The sequence below is a fragment of the Vicia villosa genome, linkage group LG3 (assembly GCF_029867415.1).
Source record: "Vicia villosa cultivar HV-30 ecotype Madison, WI linkage group LG3, Vvil1.0, whole genome shotgun sequence".
In the NCBI taxonomy this organism is placed as follows: Eukaryota; Viridiplantae; Streptophyta; class Magnoliopsida; order Fabales; family Fabaceae; genus Vicia; species Vicia villosa.
In genome coordinates, this window is record NC_081182.1 from 189,902,785 (window position 1) to 189,914,860 (window position 12,076).

General features: G+C 34.6%; 1 protein-coding gene across 1 annotated transcript; it reads left to right on the plus strand.

The window, feature by feature from the left end:
* Positions 1-10,436: 10,436 nt before the first annotated feature.
* LOC131659579 (F-box/kelch-repeat protein At3g06240-like) lies at positions 10,437-11,708 on the plus strand. Its single transcript, XM_058928751.1, has one exon. The coding sequence runs from the start codon at positions 10,437-10,439 to the stop codon at positions 11,664-11,666; it is 1,230 nt and encodes a 409-aa protein (XP_058784734.1). The 3' UTR covers positions 11,667-11,708.
* The last annotated feature ends 368 nt before the right edge of the window (positions 11,709-12,076 follow it).

Genomic DNA, 12,076 nt, shown 5'->3' on the forward strand with positions numbered 1-12,076 from the left:
CTCTCAAAGAGGAGTTTTCCAAAATAAAGTGTTTACAATACACAATGGCACGTTATCATATATACATGTTCAAAGAGTCATATACAAATAAATAACAACAGACTCCCGACTCCCCGGTGTTACGTATCAGAGCGACCGACAAGACCAACTGGAGAACTACCTCTTCCAAAAGACTCCCAAAGCGGCTAATCTGCAGGATGCCACTCAAGCATCAAATCAGCAGAAGGGTGAGAATATAATTCATAATGAAAGCATGACAATTATAGTAATGCCAACAAGTATCATCAAGAATCATACAACAAAGTAATCCACTCAGTCAACCACAATCAATATATAAATAATGCGACACATGAATGGTAACATAAATTATAAAGACTGACGATGATGAATGAGACTCGACTATGCATATGCATGTGGTACCAAATCCAGAGTAAAACTCCTCCTTGTCATTATGACAAATACACCTGCCGAGCATTATGCTGGGACTTTTTTCCACTCAGGAAGCCCGCAGGCTGTCGTCATCGAGCACGCAGCTCCCACTGATGACCTCTTGCCACTCAGGCTCATTCCGTTACCGAGCATTAAGCCCCTACTGGTAACCATGCCCGCAGGCCATCTGTTAACAGCATTCCGCCATTAACGTATTGAAATGTTATGCTGTGCAAATATATGACTCTATTACACAACAACAACATCATCAACAATATAACACGATCATACACTCACGTTACATCGTTTATATTCTATCCAAAAGGATACATCACCAATTAATAACATCGTTATCAATTACATCACACCATAATTACCACACAGGCATTAATAAGCACACAGCACACATTCACCGTCAAAACATACTAGCCACATCAGCATAAATGATCGCATAATTGCATCACCTCAAATTAATATTGGCCATTGGCCCACAACTCCATCAATACATCATCAACAAGTTGTAATAACAACAATTCAACAATGATAATACATCATTCTCATAACAACAATTACTTGCCATAAGGCCACACATCATGTTAATAACAAAGAACCAAACATTGTCACATATTAAGAATGAACATTCATTAATACATAACACATATGAACATGATCTCAGGTTATCGACAACTAATCACGTACCTCGTACCAATACGATAACATTCACACAACACATCATCATGATTTATCATGCACTAGTTCACAAAACCATTTATGAAAATCAACCAACCACTACTACATCCTACATCATTAACAATTACAACCAAGCACTATGATTATTTACCAATCATATCGCGCATATAAACAATTATGTGTTTTCATCAACAACATATCATAACCAATTAATAACAAGCTAACCAAGCCTATACTATCATATAGAACATCCAACTAGCTTCCTAATACTTCGAACGGCGTACGAAACGAATCTACGGATCAAAAGTTACAAGGTTTCAAAGTTTGGATAATTGAACACACTACACAACTCATCACTTGATCCTAATAAAAATAATGGGATACTACATACTATGAATCATTTAATTAGATAATAATATAGTTCATTGCGTTAGCTTTCCAACGCTTCGAACGGCGACAAAATCGGAGTTACGGTTCAACAGTTACGAAGTTTCAAAGTTTTGGAAAAATAAAATATGATGTTGGCCGCTCAGCGGGTCGCTTAGGCCGCTCAGCGGAAATTCCAGAAACGGACCAACGAAAACTCCGCTCAGCGAACCTGAGGCCGCTTAGCGGACCTGAGAAAAACCAGAAAAATCCCAGCACGAACAGAACTGTCTCAAGCCCCTTATACCCACCAAAACCCCTCCAAAACATCATCATAACACCAATACAACACATACATACCATATAAACAACATAACATCCAAATTTCATGGTTGATTCATTAATATTTCTCAAAACCTAACTTTTTCTCCAACTTCAATCAAGCCATAGAAATGGAAAACAAACATGATCAATCATCCTAACACAACAAGGATATGATTCTATACAAAATACCAACCATGACATGTTTGAATCTTGCTATATCATGAAAACCTCACAACTTCTTACAAAACAAGAAAAATGGAAAATATGGGAAGGATAAAGAAGATGAACAAGAACAAAAACAAGAACAAGACTATAAGAATCATACATCCAAGATAAATTAGATTCACCCCCTTACCTTTGTTTGATTCTTCATCTTCTCCAAAATCCCCTTCTTCACTTTCTCTCCATCTTTGCTCTTCTTCTTTCTCTCTTCCCTTTCTTTCTCTTCTTTTTCTTTCCACCCTTTTTGCTTTCTCACAAATATCTCTTTCTTATAAAGAAAATATCTACCCCGCGGAAATGACCAAAATGCCCCTACGCTCAAATATCGTTCAAACTCCCCCAAAACGCGGAATATTACCTTAATAATATTTCTAGTACCAAAAATATGAAAACCTTCAATTAAATATTAGTCCGCCATCCCGAACTAATACCGACTGAAACGACTCCAAAAACGGTAAAATTCCAATACACGTCCCAAACGTCCAAATTAAGCATATACTTATTTTCCTGGGCGTTACACCTTACGGTGTGACGAATGCTCCAGCTTTTTTCATGGATTATATGAATCGGATTTTTCAGCCTTATTTGGACCAATTTGTGGTAGTCTTTATTGATGACATTCTTATTTATTCTCGTACTCCACAAGAGCACGGAAAACATCTAAGGATTGTTCTGTCGGTATTGCGAGAGAAACAATTGTTTGCTAACTTGAGCAAGTGTGAGTTTTGGATGACGGAGGTAAAATTTCTTGGTCACGTCATATCTCAAGGAGGTGTGGCAGTGGATCCATCGAAATTTGAGGCGGTAATTAATTGGGAGTGACCGAAGAATGCCTCAGAAGTCCGAAGTTTCTTGGGATTAGCCGGTTACTACAGAAGATTTATTAAAGGGTTTTCTCAATTGGCTCTACCGATGACTAGACTTACCCGAAAAGAGTGTCCTTATGATTGGGATTCGGGGTGTGAACAAAGTTTCACGAGCTTGAAGGAAAGATTAACGATTGCTCTTGTTTTAATCATTCCTGATCCAAATAAGTCCTATGAGGTATTTTGCGATGCTTCAAAGAAAGGATTAGGAGGTGTATTGATGCAGGATGGTCAGGTGGTAGCATACGCATCTCGGCAGTTGAAAGTTCACGAAGAGAATTATCCAACTCATGATTTAGAATTGGTTGCAGTTGTATTTACCCTGAAGGTGTGGCGTCATTACTTGTATGGAGTTCATTTTGAAATGCTCAGTGACCACAAGAGTTTAAAGTACCTGTTCGATCAGAAGGAGTTGAACATACGTAAGAGGCGGTGGATGGAATACTTGAAGGATTATGATTTTGACTTAAAGTATCATCCAGGAAAAGCAAATAAAGTGGCGGATGCATTGAGTCGGAAGGTGTTAAAGAGGGTCAAATTGATGATGTTAGAATATGCATTATGGGAAAGATTTCGAGATTTTAATCTTCAATTTGATTGGATCAAAAATGGAGTGATGATGGGGAACTTGAATGTTAATTCCATTTTGAGAAATGAAATCCAACAAGCACAAGTGTCAGATGCTAAGTTACAAGAGGTGTTGGTTCAACCAGAGTTTACACGAGCTATGGATGGAATGGTTATGATTAATCAGAGGATTTGTGTTCCGGACGATGCGTCATTGAAAAGAAGGATTTTGGATGAGGCTCATAAAGGTGCTTTCACTATACATCCTGGTTCTTCAAAAATGTATCAAGATTTGAAAAGAGATTATTGGTGGTCCGGAATGAAAAGAGATATCGCGGTGTACGTATCAGAGTGTGCGGTGTGCAAACAGGTAAAGATTGAACATCAAAGACCAGGTGGGTTGTTACAACCATTAGAGATTCCAGTATGGAAGTGGGATGGTATTTCAATGGATTTTGCGGTTGGTTTACCCCGTACTCAAGGTGGATATGATTCTATTTGGGTGATTGTAGATCGGTTGACGAAATCTGCACATTTCTTAGCCGTGAAGACTACTTACAAGGCAAGTCATCTTGCATGGTTATTTATTGCAGAAATTGTGAAGCTGCATGGTGTACCCTCTAGTATTGTGTCGGATAGAGATCCAAAGTTCACTTCAAGGTTTTGGAGAGCTTTTCAACAAGCTTTTCAACAAGGTTTTTGAGCACGTCGAATCACCCTCAAACGGACGATCAAACAGAGCGAACGATACAAACCTTGGAGGATATGTTAAGGGCTTGTGTGCTTGAAAGTAAAGGAAAATGGAAAGAGCTTTTAACATTGATTGAATTTGCGTATAATAATAGTTATCAAGCGAGTATCGGTATGGCACCTTATGAAGCATTGTACGGGAGGAAATGTAGGACACCGCTGTGTTGGACGGAAGTTGGTGATGATAGAACTTTGGGACCATAAATTATTCAAGAGACCACAAACAAGATTAGAATGATTCGTGATAAGGTTAAACAAGCACAGGATCGTCAGAGGAGTTATACGGATAACCGTAGGAGGCCTTTGGAGTTTGTGGAAGGTGACCATGTATTCTTAAAGGTTACTCCGAGATTAAGGTTGAAAGGACCATTTAAGTCGCGTAAGTTAAGTCCGAGATATGTGGGACCGTATGAGGTTTTAGAGAGGATTGGTGAAGTGGCGTACCGTTTAACCTTACCACCTTCTCTATCAGAAATGCATGATGTTTTTCACGTGTCTCAACTTCGGAAGTTTATTCCCGATCCTCTTCAGCCAGTGTTACCAGATGCGATTGAGATAGAATCAGATTTTACCTTTGAACCTTTACCTAGCCGCATTGTGGGGAAAGAGATTAAGGTGTTGAGAAACAAGGAAATTCCTCTTGTTAAGGTTCAGTGGGATGTAACGCATCCAGGTGATGCTACGTGGGAGCTTGAATCGGAAATCCGGGATGCTTACCCTCACCTTTTCAGGTAATTCTTAAATTCGAGGACGAATTTCTATTTAAGGGGGGAGGATGTAATACCCCGTATTTAATAAAATGCTCTAATGTTATTAGCTGACACTGTGGTTTTATTAATTGGTGCATTAGAGATACTTTTGGACACTTAAGTTATAAGTGCTAACTTAAAGTTATGTTACTTATATCCTTTTCCTTTCTCTTTCTATCTCATTTGCAAACAAACACAAAGTTCTAGAGAGAAGAAGTAGAGAGAAGGGAGAGCAAGAGGAAAAGAGGGAAAAGCTCGAATCTTCGCCTTTTCTCCGTTAAATCGACTCATCTTCATCATCTACAAATCATAATCAAGGTGGGTTCTAGTTAGAAACTTATAGATAATGTTTATGGATGAGAAATTATAGTTTTGGATGTTGGGGTTTTGTAGAAATTCTAGGTTTTGATCCAAATCATGAATTTTCAAGGATAATTGTTGTTAAACCATGAGGATACTATGTATATGTTGTTTCCTTGTGCTATTATGGCTTGGAACAGGTTGGGATAGTTTGGTGATGAGTTGTTTTTAGAAAATGCAAGAAAAATAAAGTTTTTGGGGTTTTGACGCAGAGTAGGTCGACCTACTAAGAGGTTGCATCGACCTATGCAACCTAAAAGGGAAAAAATGTGAGTTTTTACAGCATGTGTCGACCTATAGGGTTGGCGTGCGCATACCCGAGGGTGACAGGAATTCAATGCGTCGACCTACAAGTTTAAAATTTTGGCAGATTTTGTAACGACCATAACTTTTGAACCGTAACTCCGTTTTGGTCGCCGTTCGAAGCGGTATGAAGCTAGAAACATGTACTTTCTAGTAGTGTAGGTTTGGGGAACAAAAGAATAAATTATTTAATCGGGAATCGGGGAAATCGTTTGATTCTTTGGATTGTTTTATCGTTCGGAAACATGTGAACGATATACTTTTTGGTATAATGAGTGATTGCCATATATTTATGATAATTGCCGTTGTTTACATGACAATGATGATATTTGTTGGTTGCCTTTGGTGTAATACCTAGTATATATGGAATTTGTTTGGTTGAGTCCTATTGTAGATGGATTGGTATACCTTTGTTGTATATATGTATATATAAAGAGGTTTGACTAATTACATGGGTTAAAATGAATAAAAGAAAAGTGAGGAAAACTAGGATTTGTTAGGTATATATAGCTTAACAAAAAGTATTATTGATTGCTCTTCACCTTCAGTGGTACGTCGGTGCATCTCTTAATACCTTCAGTGAAACGTTGGTATATTTTATCGTCAGTGGTACAACGATATATCTCTTTTCTACCTTCAGTGGAACGTTGGTAGCTCACCTTCAGTGGAACGTTGGTGTATATTGTTATATCTTCATCGTCAGTGGTACGTTGATGCATTTCTATTCATACCTTCAGTGGAACGTTGGTATATTTTATCGTCAGTGGTACGATGATATATCTCTTTTCTACCTCCAGCGGAACGTTGGTAGCTCACCTTCAGTGGAACGTTGGTGTATATTGTTATATCTTCATCGTCAGTGGTACGTCGATGCATTTCTATTCATACCTTCAGTGGAACGTTCGTATATTTTATCGTCAATGGTACGATGATATATCTCTTTTCTGCCTCCAGCGGAACGTTGGTGTATATTGTTATATCTTCATCGTCAGTGGTACGTCGATGTATTTCTATTAGTACCTTCAGTGGAACGTTGGTATATTTTATCGTCAATGGTACGACGGTATATCTTTTTTTTCCTCTAGTGGAATGTTGGTAGCTCACCTTCAGTGGAACGATGGTGTGTTTTCTGTTAATGAAAGATTGGTATTCTGATTCTCCAGTGAAAGGTGACATATTTTCTCATCCCCAGTGAAAGAGGATGCATATTTTCTCACCCCCAGTGAAAGGTGGTGCTTTAATCTCCCTGGTGCGAAATATTTTCCCCAGCGAAGTTTCTTTTCCCAACAAAATCTCGTCTCTCCAACGAAGTCTTGTTTTCCTAGTGGAGTTCTTCCCACAAGACATTTATTTCCCCCAGTGGATTTCCTTTTTTTCCCCAGTGGTGTCTTATTTCATCATCATATGCATTCAATGCATCTTAGGTTCAAAAATTGTGTGTTTTATATATTTAAGTCTCTTCAATCTCGTCAAAACGAAGATTTACAATCATCGTATCTCCGGATCGAAGAAACTTAAATAGGGGCATCTGTCATACCCCAAATTTTGACCCTAAGATCATACATCAATTGCATTTTAATCACTAATTAAGAGCACCATTATGAGGATATATCTTTGATACTGTGATCATCTCTGAGGGGAACCATCAGGCATTTTCAGCTTTTTATTTGTTTTATATTAACCAAAATCCAAAAATATGTATTTTGTCTCTTTTGTTTATATTTTACAGGTAAAAGATCGGGCAAAAATCAAAACAGTGCAAGAAAACAATTTTTGAAAATTTGAAGGTGGAAATCGATTTACCCATATGGGAAATCGATTTCCTGGGGAGAAATTCAAAAAAAATAATAAAGAGGGAAACATGACATCATTTTGGCACCTATTTTCTTTGTTCAATTTTTGTCATTTTACCAATTTTCCACCTCACCAAAATTAGCATCAATATGCATTTGATCCAATAGTTGTCATTGATTTTTTGGGTATGGCTAATACCAAACGAGCTTACTTGGTCTGTAGGTGTTCATTTACAAGAATAAGCTTTTAATCACCTTAGTTTGTAGTAGGAAATTTGAAAACTACTCTTATTCAAAGGTGGCCAGAAAAATTCTTATTGATCAAATCAAATCCAATTAGCTTGATGGTAAAGTTGTCGATGGGATCTTTAATGGATATCCAAGAAGTAAGAAGGGCTATAGTTGTTGGGAGTGGAACATGGAGGATTGAATTTTCATTAATAAAAAATATATTACTTTCAATAAGTTATGTCACAGGAAGAAAATTGAAGACCCAAGGATGAAGCTTTTAGAAACTATGGCGAAAAAGACTCAGTTTGAGGTGTAGGTTCCTACTAAGGACACTAGTAGTAATGAGGGAAAAATCACATAGGCATCTAATTATCATTTGACTCATGATAAGGTAAGTAGTAATATTATAACATATCAAAAGAACGACTATGCTGACATTGGGTTTTATAATTTGAGTGTGGTGGAGGGTAGCTTAATTCAGAAACATAGACCTACTGGGAGGCATTCAAAAGCAAGGAGAGATAAATATGATTTCAGAACAGGGTTGTGGGATTTTTAAATTACCTAAGAAGAAAAAGGTGATTGGAAGAAAGTGGATGCAAGTGGAAAGATCAAGGTTTAAGTGTGGCTTGAACTTGATCAAGGTTGTTCAATAGTGATTCAATATGGTAGAGAGAAACAAAGTGGTTTTTGGATAAATTGCTTCACCATGCTTTCGAATCAATATGGAGACTTTTGAAGCATCCCTTAAAATCTTTAAGTGATAAAGAGAAGTAAAACATGTTCCAAGTTTTCCAAAAATCAGTAAGCCAAAAAGAAGTAAGAATGTTAACGGAAGATGTCGGAGCCGTGAAGAAGGTACGGTAGGCGATATGTCCGATCTAAGTGTTTTGCAAGTATCAAGTTTGGTTAGTTTGGTTCGTGCATCTATTCATTAATAATAAAATATTTAATATTAATTTAGATATACTCTAAGATACAAAGAGATACTCTAAATTATTATAAAAGATATTATAGGATATTTAAAATTTTGTAAGATAGTTATAATATTTTAAATTAATATAAAAAATACTATAAGCTATTTATAATATTTGTATTCTAACTTTAAATAGGTTGTGTTTTGGACAATTAATGATATGTTGGGTTTCAGAAGTTATAAATATGTGTCTCTATCATTCTTGTCTTAACAACCTTTAGTACTTTAGACCTGAAGACATAGAAAAGAGTTAGGAATCACCGATATACTTAGAGAGACAAGAGTTTGAATTCCTTGAAGTTCTTGGAATTTGGGAAACCTTCCGAGGTATCTAAGAGAATTGTGAAACACTTCTAAACTCATTGTACTTGTGTGATTCATATATTGAGAGTTGAATGGAATTAGGTAGAAATAAGATTTTTTTTTGTCACAACTCAAAAGACTTTTTTTCTTTTAACTCATTTGTAATCTCTTGTAACAACATTTGGATGTATAGTAAATTAGAGAGCCAAGCTCTCCCCTAGAGTACACTGCTTGATCCAACTAGCTAAACACGTCAGTGTTATTATCTTTTATCTTCTACTGACTTTTCCTGGTTTTGCTTCACTTTAGGAAGGTTATTATGTTGCTTTAGGCCATTTATTTTGGTTTTCATTGTTATTTGTCTCCACACATCAATTTTTTTGGTGTTTTTGAACTCAGATTAATTCTTAATTGCTCCGAGTTATTCTACTAGTTTTTCACAATATTGACATTTGTTGAAATATTTATAATTATTTATAATATATTACATAAACCCCTATTTCAAAATGATTATTCTCTATTAAATTTATTTTTCCGTGAGCTTCATACACTAATATTAACTCATAATTATAATGTTAGATATCACAAATACAAAAAAAAAAAAGGGTCAGGATCCTCTCCATTTTTCCCTTTCTCCATTTTCTCCATTATTATAGATTTGTGTGTAAATAATACATATTTCTATGACATGTAATATTTATTACATATTTATTTAACTTTATATACATAAAACTATATTAATGCATCCTTCCATTTCTTTTGGGAAATGGAGAGGATACCTACCCAAAAGAAAACCATTCCAACACTCGCACAACACGCAAGTTATTATCGAGTATTCATTATATTATAGGTTACTTTTTTGATAACAGGAATGAACGTCATTTCTTTAGATTTTGTTGAGCTTTTCTTGCATTGCACTATTTCCCCTTTAACATAATTTTATTCTGTTGAATTCTTTTGATAAATTTTTCAACGAGTCGATTGTTATTTTTCCATCTCTATTATTTGGGGTTTTTTGTCTACTCTCTCAAGTTTGTTATCCTATGATTTTAATTTAATAACATCAATTAGGGTATGTTTAAATAGTGAACTCAGAATGTCAAACTAGTTGAGATGTCAAGATAGACATACCTATACCAAAAGGTACTTTTTACCAATGTAAAAAATATATATTTAAAAAAAAGTATCTTTTAAATTAAAAAAATATTTTGAATTTCTTCTCAATTATGCTAACATATCTTTAAAAATATATACTGACATATAATTTAATTAAAATATATTAAATAAAAAATCTTTTGAGTTGCTTCTAAATTACGCAAACATATCCTGTAAAAAAGTATATTTTGAGTTGCTTAACAATTACGCTAGAATTTTTATTTTTAAGAATTAAATTAATAAATAATAAAATTATCTTATAAGTTCAATGAATATAGTCCTTTTCTCTCTATAAAAAGTGTAAATAAAGTTGACTGAGTTTTCTTAGATCTGAAAAACGAAGACGATTACAATGGAAGATAAAACTCTGAAGCATTTAGAGATGGAAGATAATTTAGCTGTGGGAGTTAAGAAGGTTAGTATTAACATACCTAATGATCTTTCTTTCTCCATACTTTCAAAATTATCTGTAAAAACTTTGAAGCGTTTTGAATGTGTATGTAAATCATGGACCCTCTTATTTCAAATCTCTTATTTCATGAGCTTGTTCTGCAAAAACCTCTATAATCATTCTTATTATGATTATACATCTCTTCTACTACACCTATATCATAAAACAACTTCGAGTGATGTGTTGTATTCTCTATCTGATGAGCGATTTGAGAATAAGATCAAATTAGATTGGCCAAATCCATTTCAAAGGGATGACCTTGAATTTGATATTTTGGGATCTCATAGCATTAATGGGATTCTTTGTCTAATCAGTTACTCCCAGATAGATACAAAACTTGTATTATGGAACCCAGCTACAGAGGAATTCAAGGTTGTTCCTACTAGCTTTCGTGAGTCTGTGCCGTATATGGATATTGAAATTACTCGATATGGTTTTGGTTATGATTCTGATAGAGACGACTACAAGGTGATTCGACAAATAATGTATAATCCAAATAGCGATAGTGAAAGTGACATTGATGATTTGTCACTTGAAGATATATACTACCAACTCTTTTGGGAGATATATAGTCTACAAAGTAACACTTGGAAGAAACTTGACTCTAATATCCCTCATAATTACATAGATCAAGTACTGTGTCTTAGTGGAATGTGTCACTGGTGGGGCGAAGAAGGCTATGATAATGAAAATTATGATGAAGCATACCTACTATCCTTTGACCTAAGTAAGGAGGAATTCCTTATAACACCCATACCAGAGGATAATTTTTTTAGATCTAGACATCATTGGGAAGACTTAGTAGTATTAAATGGTTGCATTGCTTTAATCTCGAATCACAATAAAAACTACCCAAGTGATGATATTTTTCACATATCAATTTTGGGTGAAGTTGGTGTGAAAGAGTCATGGATTAAATTCTGTACTATTTGGCCTTTTCCTTTCATTGAGCATCCTATTGGAGTTGGAAAGAATGGGTATATGTTCTTGAGAGAGCATAGTGGAAAATTAGTTTGTTTTAATATAAACACTCAGATGGTTGAGGAGCTCGGTTTTGTAGGACATGGATTTCAAGGTAGGACAATAATTTATGAAAGAAGTATTGTTCCAATTGGAGGTATGAATATATAAAAAATCGTGTATACACCCATGTTTTATGGTTGTAATTTGTAAGAATTTTATATCACACATAATGTAGTCTTGTAACACTTTATTATTATTATTATTATTATTATTATTATTATTATTATTATTATTATTATTATTATTATAAGTATTATTATTATTATTTATAGTTTATATTATTATTATTATTATTATTATTATTATTATTATTATTATTATTATTATAAATATCATTTATAAGAGAATTCAAGAAACCCTTTGATCTTATGAATATTTTTTCTACATATTTATTTTAGTGGTTTACTCTTTTTTCTATTTGCATAATAACTTTTATATTTAAGTTGATATAAAAACAAATCACACTAAATCTTTGTTTGTTGTCAAGTTTTATCTTTTATATAAAATGGAATACAATG

Bases quoted from the DNA above. Each gene is read 5' to 3' on its own strand.
- LOC131659579 (XM_058928751.1), top strand. From the start codon at position 10,437: ATGGAAGATAAAACTCTGAAGCATTTAGAGATGGAAGATAATTTAGCT.